The sequence below is a fragment of the Phyllostomus hastatus genome, unplaced genomic scaffold, assembly GCF_019186645.2.
Source record: "Phyllostomus hastatus isolate PE091 unplaced genomic scaffold, TTU_PhHast_1.1 phas_contig_62, whole genome shotgun sequence".
NCBI classification, from domain to species: Eukaryota; Metazoa; Chordata; class Mammalia; order Chiroptera; family Phyllostomidae; genus Phyllostomus; species Phyllostomus hastatus.
The window spans coordinates 16,860,850-16,883,784 of record NW_025333921.1 but is presented as its reverse complement, the minus strand read 5'-3'; the positions used below and the strand labels follow the sequence as shown (position 1 = coordinate 16,883,784).

General features: G+C 36.9%; 1 protein-coding gene across 1 annotated transcript in view; it reads right to left on the bottom strand.

Moving 5' to 3' along the window:
• The window catches only part of ARIH1 (ariadne RBR E3 ubiquitin protein ligase 1), a 151,477-nt gene that overhangs the window by 60,954 nt on the left and 67,588 nt on the right, over nt 1–22,935 (bottom strand). The window contains exon 2 of the mRNA XM_045848434.1: nt 19,297–19,364. Within this exon, the coding sequence (XP_045704390.1) occupies nt 19,297–19,364 (68 nt within the window). The remainder of the gene's footprint in view (nt 1–19,296; nt 19,365–22,935) is intronic.

Sequence of the window (22,935 nt, the reverse complement as noted above, 5' to 3'; positions counted from 1 at the left end):
GACGTTTCTGAGTGATGTTTAATATTTTAATTGTAATTTTTATATGGTTGTGTGAGGAGGCAAGCCATGCTTACCTGTGCCACCATCTTTATCAGAAATCCCCCCAAACAAAATTGTTTCTAATTAAGTTAAAGTCAATTAAGGAGCTCTGGCCAAGATGGAGGCATAGGTAGAAACCCATCACTTCCTCACACAACCCAAAAGGAGGACAACAACAAATCTGAAATCAATAAACAACCACAAGTGCCAGAAAATCAAACTGCATGGAACTCCAACAACCAAGAAAATAAAGAGAAAGTTAACCAGAACAACCAGACCAGTAAAAAACCCATGGCGGGCAGCGGACTGCATGGGAGGGGCCAGCTGAAGGTGAAACTGAGACTCAGAGTTGACTGTGGACTGCGGTGATTGCCGTGGTAGGAGAAACTCCCAGTCTCACACTCTTACAGAAAAGTGGGCTAGAACTGAATAGGCGAGCTGCATTGTTTCCTCTCTGGCCTCTCCCCCACAGGCAGCACCACAGTGCAGCAAAGAGGGTTGCATTTCTCTGGTGAATACCTAAGGTCTCGCCTGCGTGCAATTTAACAGGTGTGGCAATACAAAGAAACATGGCCCAAATGAAAGAACAGAGCAAAACTTCAGAAAGAGAATTAAGCAATGAGGAGATAGTCAACCTATCTGATAGAGAATTTAACGCCCTGGCAATCAAAATGCTCACAGAACTGACTGAGCTAGGTCAAAAAATGAAAAAACAAATGAAAGATACCAAAGTGAAATAAAGCAAAATATTCAGGGAACCAACAGTGACAGCAAGGAAACCAGGATTCAAAGCAGCGATTTGGAACAAAAGGGAAAAATAATCATCCAACAATGACAGAATGAAGAAACAAGAAATCAAAAAAGTGAAGAGAGACTTACAAACATCTGGGACAGACTAAAATGTTCCAATATCCAAATTACAGGGATGCCAGAAGGAGAAGAACAGCAGCAAGAAACTGAAAACTTATTGAACAAATAACCAAAATACACTTCCACAATCTGGTGAAGGAAATAGACTTCCAGGAAGCCCAGAGAGTACCAAAGAAGTTGGACCCAAAGAGGAACGCACCAAGGCACATCATCAAGTTACCCAAGATTAAAGATAAAGAGAGAATCCTAAAAGAAGCAAGAGGAACGGAGACAGTCACCTACAAAGGAGTTCCCATTAGAATATCAGCTGATTTCTCACAAGAAACCTTGCAGGCAAGAAGGGGCTGGAAGAAGTATTCCAAGTCACGAAAAGCAAGGATTTCAAAGTGATGAAAAGTATAGACCTACAACCAAGATTACTCTATTCAACAAAACTTTCATTTAGAAGGGCAGATAAAGTGCTTCCCAGATAAGGTCAAGTTCAAGGAGTTCATCATCACCAAGCCCTTATTTTATGGAATGTTAAAGGGACTTATCTAAGAAAAAGAAGATAAAAATACAAACAGTAAAATGTGAACAAACTCACAACTATTAACAAATATATCTAAAAGAAAAACAATGAAAACAAACACTAAGCACACAACTAGAACAGGAACAGAATCAGAGGAATTGACATGACATGGAGGGATTTCAGTGGGGAGGGTGAAGGGAAGAATGGGGGGGAAAGGAAAAGGGAAGAAGGAAGCATAATTAGTAGTATAAATTAGATGGGGGAGATAAAAATGGTATAGGAAAGAGAGAACTCAAAGAACTTATATGTATAACCCATGGACATGAACTAAAGGGGAGGGAATCTTGGAGGGTTGGAGGGTGCAGGTCAGACGGGAAATAAAGAGGAAGAAATTTGGAAAACAGTAATAGTATAATCAATAAAAATACTTTTTAAAAAGTTAAAGTCAATTAAGCATTACTAGAGACACTGTACATTAAAAACTAAGTGATTTTTTTGGCCAACCCAATATTATTTTATTTATGAATTTAATAGCCACATTCATAATAACAATAGTTTTCTTATGTTTTCATATTTGTCAAATTTTGTGACCAAAGCTATTTGAATTTGATTAACGTGAATATAGTTATTTCTATGTTCTGAAATAACTTTCAATACAACTGGCAGTCCTTTGAAGGTTTATTAGACAGAACATGCCCGTAAAATGACCTAGCACTTTTTGGGGAAGATAGTTATGTACTTTTTAGTATACTTACTACATTTTTCCATGGTCATTTTTCTACTACTTCTTGGGGGGGGGGAAGATGGAGGGTTTAGATAAATTACATTTTTAAAAAGATTTTATATATTTATTTATATATTTATTACTTAAGATTTTACTTATTTTTAGACAGAGGGGAAAGAAAGGAGAAAGAGAGGGTAAGAAACATCAATGTGCAGTTGCCTTCTGCATGCCCCACACTTGGGGACCTGGCCCCCAACCCAGGCATGTGCCTTGACTGGGAATTGAACCAGTGACCCTTTGGTTCACAGGCTGGGGCTCAATCCACTGAGCCGCACCAGGCAGGGCTATTAATTTATTTTTAGAGAGAGGGTGAGGGAGGCAGAAAGGGAGGGAGAGAAACATCAATGTGTGAGAGACACATCCATTGATGCCCTCTGGCACACCCCCAACTGGGGACCTGGCCTGTGAGAAAGAAAGGTAGGCGCCCCATTTGTGAACTGGACCAGCGACCTTTTGGTTTGCAGGCAGGCACTCAATCCACTGAGCCACAACAGCCAGGGTGGTAATTTACATCTTTAAGCTTTGAAGTATATTGGTAAAAGTGATACACAGTGTTGATTTACATCTTTGAAATATTTTTCCCACCCACAGTTATACATTATACCCAATACTGTTAATTTGTGCTTTCCCCCCCCAATCTCATTTGCCAACAGTTTATTTCCTGTTTTCCAAAATAAAACGAACTTTTTTTTTTTTAGAACAGTTTTAGGTTTATAGCAAAACAGCAGAAAGTAGACGGTTCCCATATACCCCTGGCTCCCACATGCATACAACTTCCTCCATAGTCACATGATCCAATAGAGTGGTTCATTTGGTTCAACCAATGAAACGATATTGATACATCATTCCCACCTAAAGGCCATCATTTATTTATATTAGGGTTCACTTTTGGTACTGTGTGCATTGTATGGGATTGGACAAATGCATAGTGACACTCTTCTATAGGATACTTTCACTGACTGAGCCACACCAACCAGGCTACATATTTTCTTTGGTGAGGCATCTATTCAGATATTTGACCATTTAAAAAATTGGACTATTTTCCTATTACTGAGTTTTATGAGTTCTGTACATATTTCTCAGATGTCTTGTTCAAGAATTTTATCCCAGTCTCTGTAATTTATCTTCTCATTCCCTTGTTAATCCCTTTCTAATATATATTTTAAAGAGCTATCCTTTGGTTTTATTTAATTATATTCTCAATTCCATTAATATTGCTTTATCACAAGTACCTACACTGCTCTATTTGTGTTTATTTTGCATTTTTCTAACTTCCTGTTTCAAAAGCTTACTTTGTTTCCTACCTTTTTTAATAAAGACACTAAGACTAAATTTCCCTGTACTTCTTAGCCACATTCTTATTGTAGGCACTCTCATTATTTAGCTCTAATTATCTTAGTAATTTCATTTTTGGTTTATAACAGTACTGGAAATGTGAAAATAGAACTCATATAAACTTTCCTTGAAATTTAGTATAGCCTAGAATTTGACCAATTTGAAAATAATACCAGTATATAATTTAAATTTTCTGTTTATTGATAAGCAGTCTAAAAGAAGACACTGTAAGAACAGTTATATGCCAAGACTGATAAGAGAAGGCCAGCACCCAGAAAACAGGGATAAAATTATTAAAATGAATAAAGCTAGATACTGTTGAAATGAAAAATTTAAGAAGGCTAAATAGCCAAATGGATGCAGGGAAAAAAGCTAGTAATAAAAATAATTCAGACAAAGTTTTAAAATTCCCTCTGTAAAATGGTATATTTGTATCAGAATAAAATTTTGGATAAGTTAAAAAAAGTTAGTAAATTAAAGGTAAACCAGAGTAGAAAAACAAAGGTGACAACTGAAAAGAAGTAAACGGGGGGGGTGCGGAAACAAGTGACGTCAGAGGAATGACAGCATGAGAGATCCCCCTTGGTCTCTTCCTATTGATCTTTCAACAATTTGGACAGCTCTAATTCAACAAAGGATTCCCTGCTCAATGCACAAACACATATGAGAGATATGTATACATCAAAACATCCACAGGTGACCATGTTTTAGCAAACCAGGGATGCAAGTAGTGAGAAGAGCTCAAAGGAGCCAGGTCACAGCCCTGCAGCCTGGAACAAAGAGTAATCCAGTTGTAGATGGCACTCCCTTTGGCTGCAGGGAGCAAATAGATTTATAGAGCATTCTTGCAGGAGTGGGCAGTAAGAGCTGCAGCTGAGCCCAGTGACCCAGGCTGGGATGAAGCACAGAGTTATGGCCATGGTTGTCTGCTAATCAAGCATTCCAGACAGAAAAACAAAGCCATGGAGCCTGGCCACCTTCTCTTAACCTCCCAGACCTCACCACCTCCTCTCACCATTCCTGTCAGGTCACAGAACACATTACCGGCAAACCTGAGAACTGATACTACAGAAACACTTTCCCTGAGCCACATCAGGGAGGTACAAGGTTGCAACTGCTGGCAGTGCAGAGCAACAAAAAAGATGGCTGGGTTCCCACAGCTCACCCCACCTCCACATAAAAGCATTTGGTTGCAGATGACAGCACCAGGATGTCATGAATTTGGAGCACCACTGCTCTCCTCATTCCTCTGCAGTTAGTCCCCTGAAATAGGAACAACCAGTTCACAAGAGAAGTGCCCATCTCCCCAGGGAACACAGTCCATTTTCCACCACCCTATGGACAGCTGAAAAGCCAGAGAACTATAAGAGAGCTAAAAACACTTGTGATTTAGCACCACCTCCTGGAAAACAACAGAAAAGACTTCTTACCAATCTACTAGACAAGTGCCACTCATACATAAATGCCTAGAGAAAGTAGCAATCCATTAAATACCATGAATTAAATTAGAATAATAAGGCAGTTCATAAAGAAATGAAAAATCTCCAGAAACAGACTAAAAGACATGGAAATATATAATGGAGATGAAAGAATTAAACATTGTAGTTCTGAAAAAAAAAAATGAGATGCATGAAAACACACATAGGCAGTTTAATGAACACAGAAACCAAAATCAACAAGCAAAACAAGTGCTTTACCAAAGAGATTAAAACTTTAAAAAAGAAGCAAATAAAAAGTTGGGACATGAAGAACTCAATATAGAGATCAAGAATGAACTAGTAAGTATAGGAAATAGAACTCACCAGATGGAGGAAAGAATTAGTAGTATTGAATACAGAAGTCTGGAAACAACGGAGGGAAAAGACTTGAGCATTAAAAACAAGAAAGAAAAGAAAAGAAAACTCTATGAGAACTGACTCTACCAGAGAGAGAAATATAAGAATAATAGTCATGCCAGAAGAAGAAAATGACCAAAAGGGAATGGAGAGCCTGTTCAAACAAATAGTTGACTAGAACTTCCAAACCCTATGGAAAGAACTAAATCCTCGAATCCAATAAGCAAATGGAACACCTAATCATGTCAATCCGAAAAGGCCTTCTCCAAGGCACATTGCAGTACAACTGTTAAAAAATAAATGATAAGGATTATCAAGGCAGCAAAGGAAAAGAAGAAAGTAACCTATAAAGAAAAGAACACTACGTTATCGTTAAGACTTCTCAGCAGAAACTCTATAAGCTAGGAGACAGAAGAACCAAATATCCAACTTACTGAAGAGGGAAATTACCAGTCAAGAATAACATAGCCAGCAAAGTTATCCATCTGATATGAAGGAGATATAAAGGTTATGCACACAACCTCCTCCATAGCCACATCATCCAACAGAGTGGTTCATTTGACTCAATCAATGAAACTATATTGACACATCATTCCCACCTAAGGGCCAGGTGTATTCCCACCTAAAGGACATGTATGACTGGTCCTTTTCCAGTCATACATAAGCTGAGAAAACTTATCACTAGAAGACCTTCATTTCAGTAACTACTCAAGGGGGTTATTCTACCTAAAACAAAAAACAAATGGTCACAAAACTATGACTAAGATCACTAAAAGACTTACAGCATACATAGAGATATTTTACAACAATAAAAACATGAAAGAACAGGTAAAAGTTTGAATTTGCAAAGGAGGATGGAGATCAGATGCAGTCAAAAGAAAAAGAACTACTGTTTATACACAAACTTTCCTTTTTATAAACCTAACGGTAACCATACACATGAAAAAAACCCAAACTAAGACACATAACTTAAAAAAAAGAGGGAGAAAGTATGGAATATCACCAAACAAAAACAACAGAAAGAAGACTAAAGGAGGACTTCCGGCCAAGATGGAGGCACAGGTAGACACACTGTGCCTCCTTGCACAACCAAGACAGGGACAACAATTTAGAAACAATAACAGCCAGAACTGACAGAAAATTGAACTGTAGGGAAGTCAGACAACCAAGATGTTAAAACAGACCCGTTCATCCAGACCGAAAGGAGGGGCAGAGTTGGGCAGCCAGGCTCCGGTCCCTGCACAGAGAGCAGAGAGAGTTGGAACCAGGACTGTAAGGCAACCGGGGTGCGCAAGACTGCAGAAGCAGGACCCTGAGCGCGCAAGCAGCAGCTGGCAGACCCGGCCGAAGGGTGGCAAACAGAAGACCCAGTAAGGCAGGAATTGTTCTGAAGCAAGACACTGCACGCAACTCAGGATCCCAGAGCTGGGAAACAGAGCCTCGGGACAGTGATTAAAAACACCTGTGAGGATTGAGGTGCGGGAAGAGACTCCCAGCCTCACAGGAGAGGTCCCTGGAAAGTCCCACAGGGTATACAAGCCCACCCACACAGGAATTGGCACCAGAGGGGCCCAGTTTGCTCTGGGGAAGTGGCAGAAAGGACTGAGGTCAGAGAGCAGAGCAAGCGCTACTGTTCCCTCTCAGACCCCACCCCCACATACAATGTCACACGCCAGCCACTGGGTTGCCCTGCCCTGGTGAACACCTAAGGCTCCACCCCTCATACATAACAGGTGCGACCAGACCAAAGGGGGCGGGGGCAGATGGCTCAAACAGAATTGAAAGCCCCCACAGCCAGTACTTTTAAGCAACTGATAGACAACCTATCAGATGCATAGTTCAAAGCACTGGTGATCAAGATGCTCACAGAATTGGTTGATTTTGGTCCTAAATTAGAGGAACAAATGCAGGATATGATAAGAGAAATGAAGGAAAATGCAGAGGAAACCAATAGTTCCTTCCCATGAAGAAAACTGGGACTCAGAACAATAGAGTGGACCAGAAGGAAGAAAGAAACAACCAAACAGAAAAGAATGGAGAAATAAGAATTCAAAAAAAATGAGAAGCTTAGGAACCTCCAGGACATCTTTAAATGTTCCAACATCCAAATTATAGGGGTATTAGAAGAAGAGATTAGCAACAAGTGGAAAAGTTATTTCAACAGATAATAAAGGAGAACTTCCCCAATCTGGCAAGGAAATACACTTCTAGGGAGTCCAGGAAGCTCAGAGAGTCCCAAAGAAGTTGGACCCAAGAAGGAATACACCAACGCACATCATAATTAAATTACCCAAGATTAAAGACAGAGAAAATCCTAAAAGTAGCAAGAGGAAAGGAGACAGTTCCCTACAAAGGAGTTCCCATCAGACTGTCAGTTGATTTCTCAAAAGAGACCTTACAGGCAAGAAGGGGCTGGAAAAAAGTATTCCAAGTCATGAAAGGCAAGGACCTACATCCCAGATTGCTCTATCCAGCAAAGCTTTCATTTAGAATGGAAGGGCAGATAAAGTGCTTCTCAAATAAGGTCAAGTTAAAGGAGTTCATCATCACCAAGCTCTTATTATATGAAATGTTAAAGGGACTTATCTAAGAAAAAGAAGATAAAAAACATGCACAGTAAAATGACAGCAAACTCACAATTATTAACAACCACACCTAAAACAAAACCAAAAGAAACTAAGCAAACAACTAGAACAGGGACAGAACCACAGAAATGGAGATCACAAAGAGGGTTAGCAACAGGGGATTGGGAGGTGAAGAGGGGGGAAAAGGTACAGAGAATAAGTAGTATAGATGGTAGGTAGAAAATAGACAGGGGGAGGGTAAGAATAGTATGGGAAATGTAGAAGCTAAAGAATTTATAAGTATGACACATGGACATGAATTAAAGGGGGGTAATATGGGTGGGAGAGGGTATGCAGGGTGGAGGGGAATGAAGGGGGGTAATGGCACAACTGTAATAGCATAATCAATAAAATGTAAAAAAATAAACATTAAAAAAAAAAATAGAAGACTAAAGGAAAAGAACCAGCAGAGACACAGAGCTACCAGAAAACAAAAGATAAAATGGCTAGAGGAAATCCACATACCATATTTTGCTTTGTATAATGCGCAGTTTTTTGCCCAAATTTTTAAGGGAAAATTAAGGATGCACATTATACATGAGTAGTGCAAAAATTTAGGTGCGCAATATACACAGCAAAATACAGTGCATCAATAAATACCCTAAATGTAAATGGACTGAATAGCAGATTGGATAAAAAAAACCCACCCATAGGCTGCCTTCAGGAGACAAAAGACAAAATCAATTTACAGAACTCTACTGCATTCATATGTACTAACAATAAAATTTCGGAAAAAAAGAACAACAACAACAACACACAATTCCTTTTGCAATTGTAACCAAAAGAATAAAATACCTAGGAATAAACTTAACAAAGGATGTCAAGGACCTACTGACTGAAAACTACAAAGTATTATTAAAAGAGATTGAAAAAGACACAATAAAATAGGAAGATATTCCATGTTCATGAATTGGAAGAATCAATGTAGTTAAAATATCCATATTACCAAAAGCAATATGCAGATTTAATGCAATTCCCATCAGAATCCCAGTGATGTTTTTGTAAAGCAATAGAGCAAAAAATCATCAGATTTGTGTGGAATTACAAAATACCTCAGCCAAAGCAATCCTCCAAAAAAACAAAACAAAACAAACAAGCAAACACAAAGCTGGAGGTTTCAAACTAACAGACTTCAAATTATACTACAAAATGATGATAATCAAAACAGCATGGTATTGGTAGAAAAACAGACACATAGTCCGATAGAACAGAATTGAGCCTAGAAATAAAATCACATGTATATAGGCAAATAATTTTTGACAAAGGAGCCAAAAACACACTGGAGAAAAGAAAGCCTCTTCAATAAATGGTACTAGAAGAATTGGAAATCCACATGTGACAGAATGAAACCAGACTACAGTTTGTCCTTATGTACAAAAGTTCATTCAAAATGCATCAAAGACCTAAATACAAGAGTAGAAACAATAAAGAACACAGATGAAAACAAAAGTACTGAACTTATGGACCTTGGTCTTTGAGAAGATTTTATGAATCTGACCCCAAGGGCAAAGTAAGTAAAACAAAAATAAATGAATGGAAGGGACTATATCAAACTAAAAACCTTCAGCATAGCAAAAGAAACCACCAACCAGAGGGGAGAGAAGAGGGAATTTCAGGGGGGAATGGGTAGGGTTTACAGGAACAAATTTGGAGGACACATGGACAAAAACTAGGGGTGGAGGGTAATGGGGGGGAAGAGGGGAGGGTTGGGTGGGTGGGCTAGAATGGGAGTAAGTGGGAGAAAACTGTACTTGAACAATGATTAAAATAAAATTAAAAAAAAAAAAAAACCCACCAACAAAACAAAAAGTCAACCATCTGAATGGGAGAAGATATTCAAAAACAACAGGTATGACAAGGCATTAATATCCAAACTATATACAACTCAACGCACCAAACAAACAAAAAAAATCTAGTTAAAAAATTGGGCCCTGGCTGGCGTAGCTCAGTGGATTGAGCACGGGCTGGGAACCAAAGTGTTCCAGGTTCCATTCCCAGCCAGGGTACATGCCTGGGTTGCAGGCCACAACCCCCAGCAACCGCACATTGATGTTTCTCTCTCTCTCTCTCTCTCTCTCTCTCTCTCTCTCTCTCTCTCTCTCTCTCCCCCCCTCCCTCCCTTCCCTCCCTAAAAATAAATAAATAAAATCTTTAAAAAAAAAAATTGGCAGAGGCTAAAAGCTCTACATCCAAATACCATCACACTGAAGACTGACTTCAAAACAAATTTTGGGGCTAGAAAGTGGAAGATACAATAACCTGTTCCTAAAACCAATCTGGAATTATAACTCAATTGAAGAGAAATTACATGAACTGAACACTAGCTGCAGAGAAGAAGCCTTATAACCAAGGACAGATAGTGGAAACCACACCACCACAACAAGACTGGTAGGTAGTACAGAGAAGGCGTGAGAGGGCTGTTTGGGCTCCCACAGGCAGAAGCTGAAGCAGCAGCCTGTGGTAACCCCTGAGAAGTGTGGGGTCTAAAACCCAAGTTGGCCTCCCCGCTTACAGCACCAGAGCCGGAAAGGAATCCAGTTAATGTCCAACTGTGAACAGCAGCAGGGTTTCTGTCTGCCAGGGAGAAACAGCTGGAGAAACAGAGAGCCCCTTAAAGGGCCAATGCACAAAATTGAGTTTACAGCCACTTACCCTGGGCACTATCAGAGGGAGGGCAGAGTGAACTAGAGATGCTTGAGGAGAGTCTGGGGCTGGTGGCTGTAGGGAGAGAACTCAAGGGAACAGCTGCCAGAATCCCAGTGCTGAGTCATTCCCCATAACTTGGAAGCCATCTTTCTCAGGCAAGGCACTCCTCTCCATGTGGCATTAGCCTGAGGAGAACTAATAACCTCACCTCCAAGAATTACTCCGCAGCACAAGGTAGTCCTTAAGCCAGGCTGCTGATTACTGCTTGGGGAGATATCAGAGATTAGTCTTACAACTAAGGTGGAAAATACAAAAGACGCAGCCAAAATGGGAAACAAAGACACAACCCCCAAATAAAAGAACAAGAGAATTCTCCTTAAGAACTAGAAATGGAGATAATCAATTTATTAGATAGAGTTTAATGAGTATAAAGATATTCAACAGTACAAAAAAAAAGAGACAGAGAAACCATAAAAAAGGATTAGTCAGAAATAAAGAATCCAATATTTGAAATAAATAATACATTGGAAGGAATACACAATAGGTTAGATGAAGCAGAGGATCAAATCAGTAATTTGGAAGACAAGGTAGAAAAAAAACACCCAAGCAGAACAGCAAAAAGAAGAAAGAATTTTAAACAATGAGGAGAGCTTAAGAAACATTTTGGACAACATGATGAGTAACAATATCCACATCATGGGAATACCAGGAGGAGATGTTGAGTGAGCCACTTCTCCTTCTTGTTGAATGGGTCAACAATGAGATCAAGAACCTATGTGAAAAAACAATCACCCAAAACTTCCCTAATCTGGCAAAGGAAAAAGACACACAAGTCCAGGAAGCTCAGAGAGTCCCAATCAAGTTAGACTCAAAGAGGCCTACACCAGGACATGTCATAATTAAAATGAAAAGGCTTAAAGACAAAGAGAGAATCCTAAAAGCCACAACAGAAAAGCAGGTAGTTATATACAAGGGAGCACCAAGTAGACTGTCATCTGACTGCTCAACAGAAACACAACAGAGGCTAGAATGCACTGGCATGAAATATTCAAGGACCTACAACCAAGGCTACTCTACCCAGCAAGGCTATCATTTAAAATTGAAGGATAAATAAGGAGTTTCCCCAGACAGAAGGAAGCAAAAGGGAAGGAGGAGGAGAAAAAGGAGGACAAGGACAAGAAAAAGAAAATGGAGGAAGAGGAGAAAAAGAGAAAGAGGAAGGAAGGAAGGAAGGAAGGAAAGTAGGTAGGTAGGAAGGGACGGAGGGAGGGAGGGAGGACAAAGGAAAACAGTCTAACGATAAAATGGTACTACATTAGTATCTATCAACAATCACCTCAAATGTAAATGGCTCAAATGTTCCAACCAAAACACAGAGGGTACCTGAATGAATAAGCAAACAAGATCCATATATATGACGCCTCCATGAGACTCATCTCTCATCTAAAAATATACACAGACTAAAAGTAAATGGATGGAAAAAGTTATTTCATGTAAACAAAAAGGAAAAAAGCTGGGGTAGCAGTACTTATATCAAACAAAACAGACTTTAAAACCAAGGCTACAGTAGAGAATAAGTAGGGCACTACATTAGATTAAGGGAACAGTCCAACAAGAGAATATAACCCCAGCAAACATTTATGCATCCAACAAAGGAGCACCTAAATACATGAAGCAAATCTTAATGGTCATAAAGGCAGAGATGGAAACAGTCATAGTGGGGGACTTTAACACCTGACTGACTTCAATGCATAGATATTCCAGACAGAAAATCAACAAGGAAAACAGTGGTTTTAAACACACTAGATCAAGAGCATTTCATCCCAAAGCAGCAGAATATACATACTTTTCAAGTACACGTGGGATGTTTTCTAGGATAGACCGTATGGTAGGACACAAAAAAAGTCTCAATAAATTTACAAAGAGTGAAATCCTATCAAACATCTCCTCTGACTACAATGCTATGAAACTAGAAATTAATCATAAGAACACTGAAAAAACATGCAAAGACATGGAAACTAAACAATGTGGTATTAAACAAAGAATGGGTCAACAACAAGATCAAGGAAGAAATCAAAAGATACCTTGAAAATGAGGATACAACAATTTAAAATCTGTGGAACACTGGGAAACCACTGAAGATAGGGAAATTCATAGCATTAAAGACCTATAAACAATCTAACTTCACACTTATAGGAATTGAAAAAGAACAACAAAGCCCAAAGTGAGTATAAGGAAAGAAATAATAAAGATAAGAGCAGAAATAAACAAAATAGAGCCTAAAAACAATTATACAAAAGTTCAATGAATCCAAGACCTGGTTCTTTGAAAAGATAAACAACATGCACAAAATGTTAACCATATACAACAAGTTAAAAAGAGAAAGGACCCAAGTAATTAAAATAAAAAAAAAAAAACAAACACCAAACATGTATGAGAGTTGTAAGAAAATATTATCAACAACTATATGCCAACAAACTGGACAACCTGGATAAAACAGATAAATTCCCAGAAACATACAATTTTCCAAAACTAAATCAGGAAGAATCAGGAAATCTGAATAGACAGATTACACCTAGTGAAAGTGAAGCAGTAATGAAAAAACTCCCAACAAACAAAAGGACCAGACAGCTTCACAGATGAATTTTACCAAACATTCCAAGAAGAACTAACACCTTTCCTCAAACTATTTCATAAAATTGAAGACAAGGGAAGACTCCCAAACACATTTTAGGAGACCAGTGTTATCCTAATCCAAAAAACAGTTAAAGACACTACAAAAGACAGAAAATTATAGGTCAACATTCCTGATGAACACAGATGCTAAAATCCTCCACAAAATATAAGCAAACTGAATATAGCAATGTATCCAAAAGATCACATACCATGATCAAGTGAGATTTATTCTGGGAACACAAGGCTGGTACAACATTCACAAATCAATAAATGGGATTCACCATATAAACAAAATGAAGGGTAAAAACCACACAATCATATCAAGAGATGCAAAAAAAGCTTCTGATAAAATCCAGCACTGACTTAATGACAAAAACTCTGATACCTAAACACAACAAAGGCCACATAGGACAAACCCAGTGCCAGCATCATAATTAATGGGTAAAGACTACAAGCATTCCCCTTAAGATCTGGAACAAGACAGTGATGTCCACTTTCATGTCTCCCATTCAACATAGTACTGGAAGTTCTAGCCACAACAATCAGACAAAAAGAAGAAACAAAAGGCATCCAAACTTGAAAGGAAGAAGTAAAACTGTCATTATTTACATATGACATGACACTGTACATAAAGAATCCCAAAGATTCCACCAAAAACTACTAGAACTGTTAAATGAATTCTGTAAAGTAACATGACACAAAATTAATATTCGGAAATCAGTTGCATTTTTATATGCCAATAATGAACAGAAAGGGAAATTAAGAAAACAATCCCACTTACAATAGTTTCAAAAAAAAATAAAATAACTAGGAAAAAGCCTAACCAATGATATAAAAGATCTGTACTCAGAAAATTATAAAGCACTAAAGAAAGAAACAGAAGATACAAATATGTGGAAGCACATACTGTGTTCATGGATAGGATGAATTAACATCATTAAAATATCCATATTACCCAAAGCAATCTCTAGATTCAATGCAATTCCTATCAAGATTTCAAGGATGTGTTTGACAGACTCAGAACAAATATTTCAAAAATTTATAAGGAACCACAAAAGGCCCTGCATGGCAACAGTGTTCCTGAGAGAGAAGAACAAAGTTGAAGGAATCATGCTGCCTAATATCAAACTATACTATAAGGCCATAATAATCAAAACAGCATGGCACTGGAATAAAATCACATATAGATCAATGGAAAAGAACAGAGGATCCAGAAACAAACTCACATCTTTATAGTCAATACTGGACAGAGGAAGAAAGTGCATGTGATGGTCAAAAGATAGTTTATTCAATAAATGGTGTTGGGAAAATTGGACAGGTATGTGTAAAAAATGAAACTAGACCACCTTCTTACACCACACACAAGAGCTCAAAATAGATCAGAGACTTAAATGTTAAACCCAAAACCATAAAAACTATACAAGAAAACAGGCAGCAAAATATCGGACATAGCTTATAGCAATATTTTATTGGGTGTATCTCCCCAGGCAAGGGATACAAAAGAAAAAATAATGAAATGGTACTTCATCAAAATAAAAAGTTTTTGCACAGCAAAGGAAATCATCAACAAAATAAAAGCACAACCCACAGAATGGGAGACCATATTTGCCAATACATCTGATAAAGGGTTAATATCCAAAATTTATAAAGCATTTACAAAACTCAACACCAAAAAAACAAACCGAATTTAAAAAATGGGCAAAGGACATGAATAGACACTTCTTATTAAGGGAAATGTCCAGGCATGTGGATCTGCCTTTTGACCCAGCAATTCTACTTCTGGGAATATATCCGAAGGAACCCCAAACACTTATGTTTGAAAGAACATAAGTGCCCCTACATTCACTGCAGCATTACTTACAATTGCCAAGATGTGAAAGCAGTCTAAGTGTTTCTCAGTAGATGAGTGGATAAAACAACTATGGGTCATTTACACAATGGAATACTACTTGGCCATAAAAAAAGAAGAAGAAAATTCTACCCTTCGCAACAGCATTGATGAACCTGGAGAACATTATACTAAGTGAAATCAGCTAGTCAGAGAAAGTCAAATACCATATGATTTCCCTCATATGTGGAATCTAACGAACTGAACTAACAAGGAAAGAGGGAACAGACTCACATGTGTAGGGGAGGATGACAGCTAGTGGGGGTGTGTGTAGCAGGAAGGAGAGGTGAGGAAATGGAGGGTTAAGTAAAAAGGAAAAAGGACTCATGAACAGGGACAACAGTGTGGTAATTGCTGGGGGAGGTGAGTATGAGGGGACTAAACGGTAATGGGAAAAAATACAATAAAGATTAAATTAAACAAACAAAAAAACATTGACAGAGGACCTGAATAGATACTTTTCCCAAGAATACATGAAAATGGCCAAAAGATATGTGAAAAAATGCTCAACTTCACTGGCTATTATAGAAATGCAATTCAAAACTACACTGAGATACCACCTCACACCAGTCAGAATGGTTATCAATAACAAGACAGGTAATAACAAGTGTTGGAGAGGTTGTGGAGAAAAAGAACCTTCACTGGTGGGAATGTAAATTGGTACAGCTATTATAGAAATCAGTTTGGTAGTTCCTCAAAAAATGATGAACAGAATTACTATTTGACACAGCGATCCCTTCTTTTGGGTATGTACACAAAAAATTTGACAACATTTATTTGCAAAGATATACCCGTATTTTCATTGCATCATTATTCACAGTGATCAAGCATGGAAACAACTAAATTTCCCTTTGATAGATGATTGGATAAAGAAGATGTGGCATATATATACAATGGCGGAATATTATTCTGCCATAAGAAAAGATGAAGTACTGTCATGTGTGATAACTTGGATGGACCTTGAGAATATTATGCTAAGCAAAATAAGTCCATCTGAAAAAGCTAACCACCATATGGTTTCACTCATATGTGGGATTTAAAACTGAAACTCAAAGACACATGGACAGGGCCAAAAGGGGGAGGGGAGAGAATTGTCAAGGGTAAAGGTCGCCAAATCCATGGTGATGGAAGATGATTTGACTTTGGGTGGTGGGCACACAATGCAATATACAGATCATGTTTCACAGGCATGTATGCTTGAAACCTATAATATTAATAACCAATATAACCCAATAAATTTGTTTTAAAAAAGAAAAAGCCATTAGAAGACTTGGAAAAGAGATCCAGAAGTTTCAACATATTAATAATGGTAATTCCTAAAAGCATTAAGAGAATGGAGAAACAGTACAGTAATATTGAAGAAATAACAGCTAAGAATTTCGCCAAACCAAAAATATGGGTCCACAGATTTAAAGGGCCCAAAGGTGATGTTTTCAAAATTCACCCCATAACTCAAAATATTAAGGATTTCTCGTAGCTCATACATAATTATCACATAAAAAACTTGATTTAAATTACTAAAAAATATACTCTAGTGGATAAAAGGTTAATTTGGAGAAAAGAGTGGGATGCAAGAAACACATCAGATAAAAGAACATATTGAATAAAAATGTTTAATATCAAATGAAAAATTCAAGCACCTATTTATCAAGCTGAGAGGAGAAAAAACAATAGGACAGAGAAGTATTCCACAATGTTTTTCTTGTGCAAGGCACAGATATACTGTAATTATACATTGTTGAAAAGTTATAATTTTAAGTATGCACATACAAATTTTAAGGGTAGCCACTAAAACACTAAAATAAAATATATAACTTTAAAATTATTGGGTGGAAGAGAGAGGAAGAAAACTTGATGAAAGCAATAAAATAACAAAAGAAATGATATGGTAAATATAAAGCACAACTTACAATGTCAGTAGTTCAACCTAAGCATATTAGTAATCATAAAATAAAATGCGGCAGTGATAATATTAGACAACATAGGACATAAAGTGAAACTCATTAAATGAGACAAAAACAGTGCACATTGATTTTTCAAACACTACATAAACACTAAAGATTTATAGATATCCAATAACATATTTTGAGAATATATACAACAAAAATCCAAATTAACAAGGAGAAACTAAAAAGTTCACACACTCAGAAGTTTCCAGAAGCCACCTACTTTTTAATTCATACTTACCACACTTAATCACAAAATTTATTTGAAATGTCTTTAAAGAAATATTGGGTTGGCCAAAAAGTCCATTTAGTGTTTTCTGTAAAATAAAAGACACATTTTTCATTTTCACCAATAACTTTATTGATTTGGATATTTTGAGTATGTTGGCTATCTCCCATATGGTATAACGTTGATTGTTCTCAAATAATGTCTTCATTTGATCACTATCAACTTCAACTGGTCTACCAGACCTGGAGCATTGTCTAGCAAGAAATCTCCCCCATGAAGCTTCGCAAACCACTTTTGACATGTTCAATCAGCCATAGCACCTCCTCCATACACTGCACAAATCTTTTTTTACGTTTCAGCCACGCTTACACCTTTCTTGAAATAACAAAGCATAATACACTAATGTTATGTATTGTCTTCCATCTTCAATATTAAAATGGCTACACAAAAATTCGCCTATTTTGAGGTTTTTTTAATGCAGGCTGATATGACAGCTGTCATAATAAAATCTAACAAAACTGTTTTGTATTAAGTTAAAGACAATTAAGCGCTATTAGAACCATCTTATGGAAAAAACCAAATGAACTTTTTGGCCAACCCAATGTAATAATGAGAAACAAGCTGTAAATACGTCTAGTTCATTAGAAAGGTATCAGATATAAACAATGAAAACTCCTTTTCATAACAGAGGTACCATAAAATAAATGTTACCAATTTAAGAAATGTTACTGGCTTCAAAAAAGGTGAGATCCATGAGGAAAGGAACAAATCACACTCATCAAGGAGCATTTTACGCTTCATGAAATCATGGGAAAGATGTATAGCATGTGATTGAGGACATAAGCTTTGGAGTCCAACAAATCTGAATGAGTGCTAACTCATTTTGTTACAAAACTGAGGTAAATATATTATTAAGCTCTAAGTCTTAGTTTCCACATCAATTAAGTGGGTATAATAGTTTCTAGCATCATAAATCTATCAAGATGATAAAATGAAATAACAACTGGCTCAAAATTGATAGTTATTATTGTCACTATTAATTATAATTGGGGTACAAGGTGTGAGAAATAGGGTAATATTCTTGGTATTGTCTAATATGTGTTTTACAAGTGCTTTTAAAATCAAATGGGAAATATTTTTCATTTATTTTCCACAATTTGGGTTCTCAGTTCTCAAAAACTAATTGTATTTTTTTTTTATTAAAATAAGGATTGCTTATTTTATACGGAGAGAATAAGGCTGAGAGAATACAGGCTGTTACCCTACATCACCTAAACAAGTGCTCCAAATTTCCAATCTATTGAACAGAAAACATTAAGAATGGCATCGTTATTGTCATTCTCCAATCCCAGTAATTTCTTCCCTTTTCGAACTAGAAACATTTTCTGAAAGAAAATAGTTTAAAAATCTCCAATGGAATACACTCGTGCAGTGAAACCACACAAGCAGTTCATACAGCTGTATCCTGGTGCCCAGGATACCCTAAGCAAGTCCTTTATTTTATAGCTTTTACTGAATAAATGTCTTTAACATGGCTAAAAAGGTTTACAAACAAGAAATTTTAAGTGATTAAAAGATCTTATTCATATGGTCCAAAGCTATAAAGCATTTTTGAAAACCTACATTTAGTTATTTAGTTCCCAGTACTTCAAAGGATATATATGTAGTAGACACTGAAGCAGAGCCCCCAATCTCACCTCCAAAATGAAATAACATTGAGCCAGAGTTCCCTTAATACTCAATTTATTGCAATATTTACAGATGGGGAATATAAGAGAATAAAGCAAAAGTATTTGCACATTGGTTTGTTCACATACTGGTATAAAAATCAACTCCTTACTTGTTTCTTGTAAATTCTGTTCAACAGGCTTCTATGTTACTTTTAAATACAAGCTGACATGATATTTTCTTACCTTTCCATTAGCTTCTCTTTATCCCAATTGAAGTGGCTAAGGAGTATTCTTGTGATAGTTGCTGGATTCTAAAAAAGGGGGGAAAAAGTCATTTTAAGGTAACAGCGCTTAATTGACCTTTAGTGAATTTTTAGGTTGGATTTGTAATATCCCACCCAAATCTTTCTCCCTCTCCCTCTAAACTCTCCCTCTATATTGAATATAATTTTAAATTTTATTTCATTTCCAGAAGAAAAGGTTAATGCTATGAAATAAACACTGCGCTATCATTCAATGCTGTCACAATGTTTCCATTTCCCATAAATTAGTGACGTTACTATCTGGGTACTGAATTTTAATTTAAAATGCAATGGCTCCTAAAAGATGAGATAAGCCTGACTGGCTCAAAGATACTAGAGCTAGTTACAATATCAGAGTCTGCTTATTTGTATTTCACGTATAATTTTATTACAACAAATAGCACTTCAAAACAGGTCTTTGTATATAAAACTACTTTTATTTCACCACAGTTAGGCTATAGTATTATAGTTAACTACTAATTTAGTTAAAAAGTAATCCTGTATAAAAATGATGTCATAAAAGATCTCTACCTGTTCTTCTCAACAATACCATCTGTCACAGGAAAATACACATATTCACACCTCACAAAAAACCAAAGATGCAGACAAGGTAACTCCCACCCACCCACCACTTCAGGCACATTTTACATTATAATCCATCTAAGTACTCTTTACTTCTAGGACCCAGACTTCCCAAAGAATCCTCCTTTAGCCCTGGCTGGCTGGTTCAATTGATTGGATCATAATCCTGTACACCAAAAGGTTGTGGGTTTGATTCCTGGTCAGGCAACATGCCCAGTTTGTGCATTTGATTCCCAATCATGGCATGTATGGGAGGCAACCAATCGACGTCTGTCTGTCTGTCTGTCTGTTAGTCTCTCTCTCTCCCTTTCCCCCACCCTCTCAAAAGCAATAAAAACATAACCTCAGGTGAGGATTTGAAAAAAAGAATCCTCCTTTAACACAGCACTCCAGATAGACACCACCAATCTATAAGAGTTATTTAATATGTGAAAAGAAATGTTATTAACTGATCCTCAATTACATGTTTATTTGTATAGAATATATAGACATTGTCATGTACCTAACTTTTTCTTAGAAATGTGATCCAACAGTTTATTGTTAAAAAGAAAACCTCTCAAGAGCCTGGTAACAGGCTTTCACAATAGGATTTGCCTACTATTTAAATAAAGTTATTTATTTAGATTCAGCCATATGTAAAATAAGGGCAATAACCCTATCAATTGGCAGAATTAAGTCCAGCAGTATTCACTGGAATTGTGTGACTAATTTTACGGCACCCAATACATTATATTCTGTGCTACTAGACAGAATGCCTGGAGGAAAAATGTTTCAGGAATTAAGTCTCAACTTACAAAGAGAAATATGGGAAGAGGAAGGCAAATGCCTTCTCTGACTTTATGTTGCTGGTGCCTTTTTTGTTTGAGTTCCAGTATCAACAACTGATCCCAACCAGGTGGAAATTATTATGGAAAGTTCTGTTAAAACATAGATTCCTAGGTTCTACCCCCATATATTTACTTATTAGGTTTGGGGCAGGGCCTCTCCAACACCAAAGGAATTCATAAAATCAGATCAGTGGTCTTCTTTCCTATTTTTAGCTCATCCTTAAAAAATGTGTTTGCTTAATAATGTACATACTATATTGGAGGTACATGCTCAAAAGTTTTCCCAAAAGAATGTTACTGAAAAATTTTTTGCTAAACCACAGTGGCATGAAAATGACAAAATATATTCTGTCAGGGCTCTGAGCTATGGAGCAGAGAATATTTCACAATACTAATCAAATATTTTTGGGTCACTATTTCAATGCAGCTGGTCATTTATGTGCATTACATATACGGAAAGATTATGGGAGAATAATGTTTATTGTGCATCTACTCTATGCTAGGCCCTGCACAAGCTACTTTATACATCTCATTTAATTCTCAAAATACTCAGTAAGGTATACTTACCTCCCACTTTTAATTATGAGAAAATTATGACTAGGCTTCAAAGGTTACAAAAATTTCCCAATACCATTCAGCTAATTAAGTGAAATAGTTGTGAAATCTAGCCTAGGGCACTCTGGATCTAATATTCCCTTCAATTATTCCATGTAACAGAACCTAAAGGAATATTAAATATCTTATTTAACCACTTGTCACATGTCTAAATATCCTTTACATCCTCCACCAAAGGGTAATTCACGGCAGGATGAAAAGGAAATGGCAGAATGCTAAGAGGCACCAGAAGCTTCTGAGGGATTGAAAATGCTCTATTTTAATGTGATAATTGACTAGATTAGGGAAAACATTTATCAAAATGCAAACTATACATTAAAATGCGTATATTTAGTCATATAAAAATTATACATCAATCATGTTGACTTATTTAAAAAACAAAACAACCTGACTTCTGATGCCGGCCAAGTGTCTCTCTCTTCCACTGACAGTAACTAAAACTCTAGACAAAATATAACTAACAAAGTACTCTAAAAATTAAATAACAGCAAACAGATTAGAGAGAGAGCTAAAGAACAATGAATGAGTATCCTGGGGTTTTTTTTTCTTCTCCTTTCTTTCCTGGCTTTGATCCAAGGGTGGGTTAAATAGGGAAACTGTAGTAGGCGTGTTTAGCAAAAACTAAGAGCAATGTATCTTTTTGCCCAGAGGACTAAGGCAAAAAGCTCCTGGAGGATAGTTTTTTTTCTTTCTCTCGTTTCTCCCTGCCAGCCCCAGCCATGAAACTACGCTGCTGCAGACTGACACTAAAAACCACAAGAGAAAAAACACTGCTCACAATAATCAGGAAGAGCATCCCCATTGTGAAAAGAAGAATGTGAAGAAGTCCCTTATTCTTTTTTTTTCTTGCCTCTTCACCTAAAGATGTGACCATAGGCAGGAAACTAAAACTGAGAGAACTCCATGCTTCTGGTTCTAAGAATGAAAAAAAGGGCTTCTTGGAGCCAGAGTGCAGGGAAATCACTGAGAGAGAGAGAGCTGGAGAAGTAGAGAGTCCTAATTCTGCATGTGAACCAAGTTCTGGGCTCACTTATAAACTGCTCATGAGTCAAACACAGCCAAAGAAGTACAACAGAGGCTTTCACAAACAATAGAACTTTAATATAAATCACTGCCCAAGTCCTAGACAACCTAAATGGGATTTAAGGGGCAAAATCAACATAGCAAAGACTTTGAAAACTGAACATATAAAGGAACCACTGCCTCTATGAAGTGAGAAATAACATGAACTTATAACCTCACAGGGTTGGCTTGCTTACTAAAACAATAAAAAATACTCACCATTCTCAAAAGGATTTTAACAGGATGGAGAATCTTACAACATAATATTCAAAATGTCCAAGACAGAATCCAAAATTATCAGACATAGCAAGAACTAAAACTTTGACCAATTCTCAAGGGAGAACAATAATGTTGACCTCTAGATGACCCAGATGTTAGAATTATCAAAGACTTTAAAAGCAGTTATGAAAAACATAATCTATTAGGTAAGAGTGAAAACCTTAAAGTGAATTTTAAAATTTCTTAAGGAAGAAAAAAATTTTAAAAACAGAGAA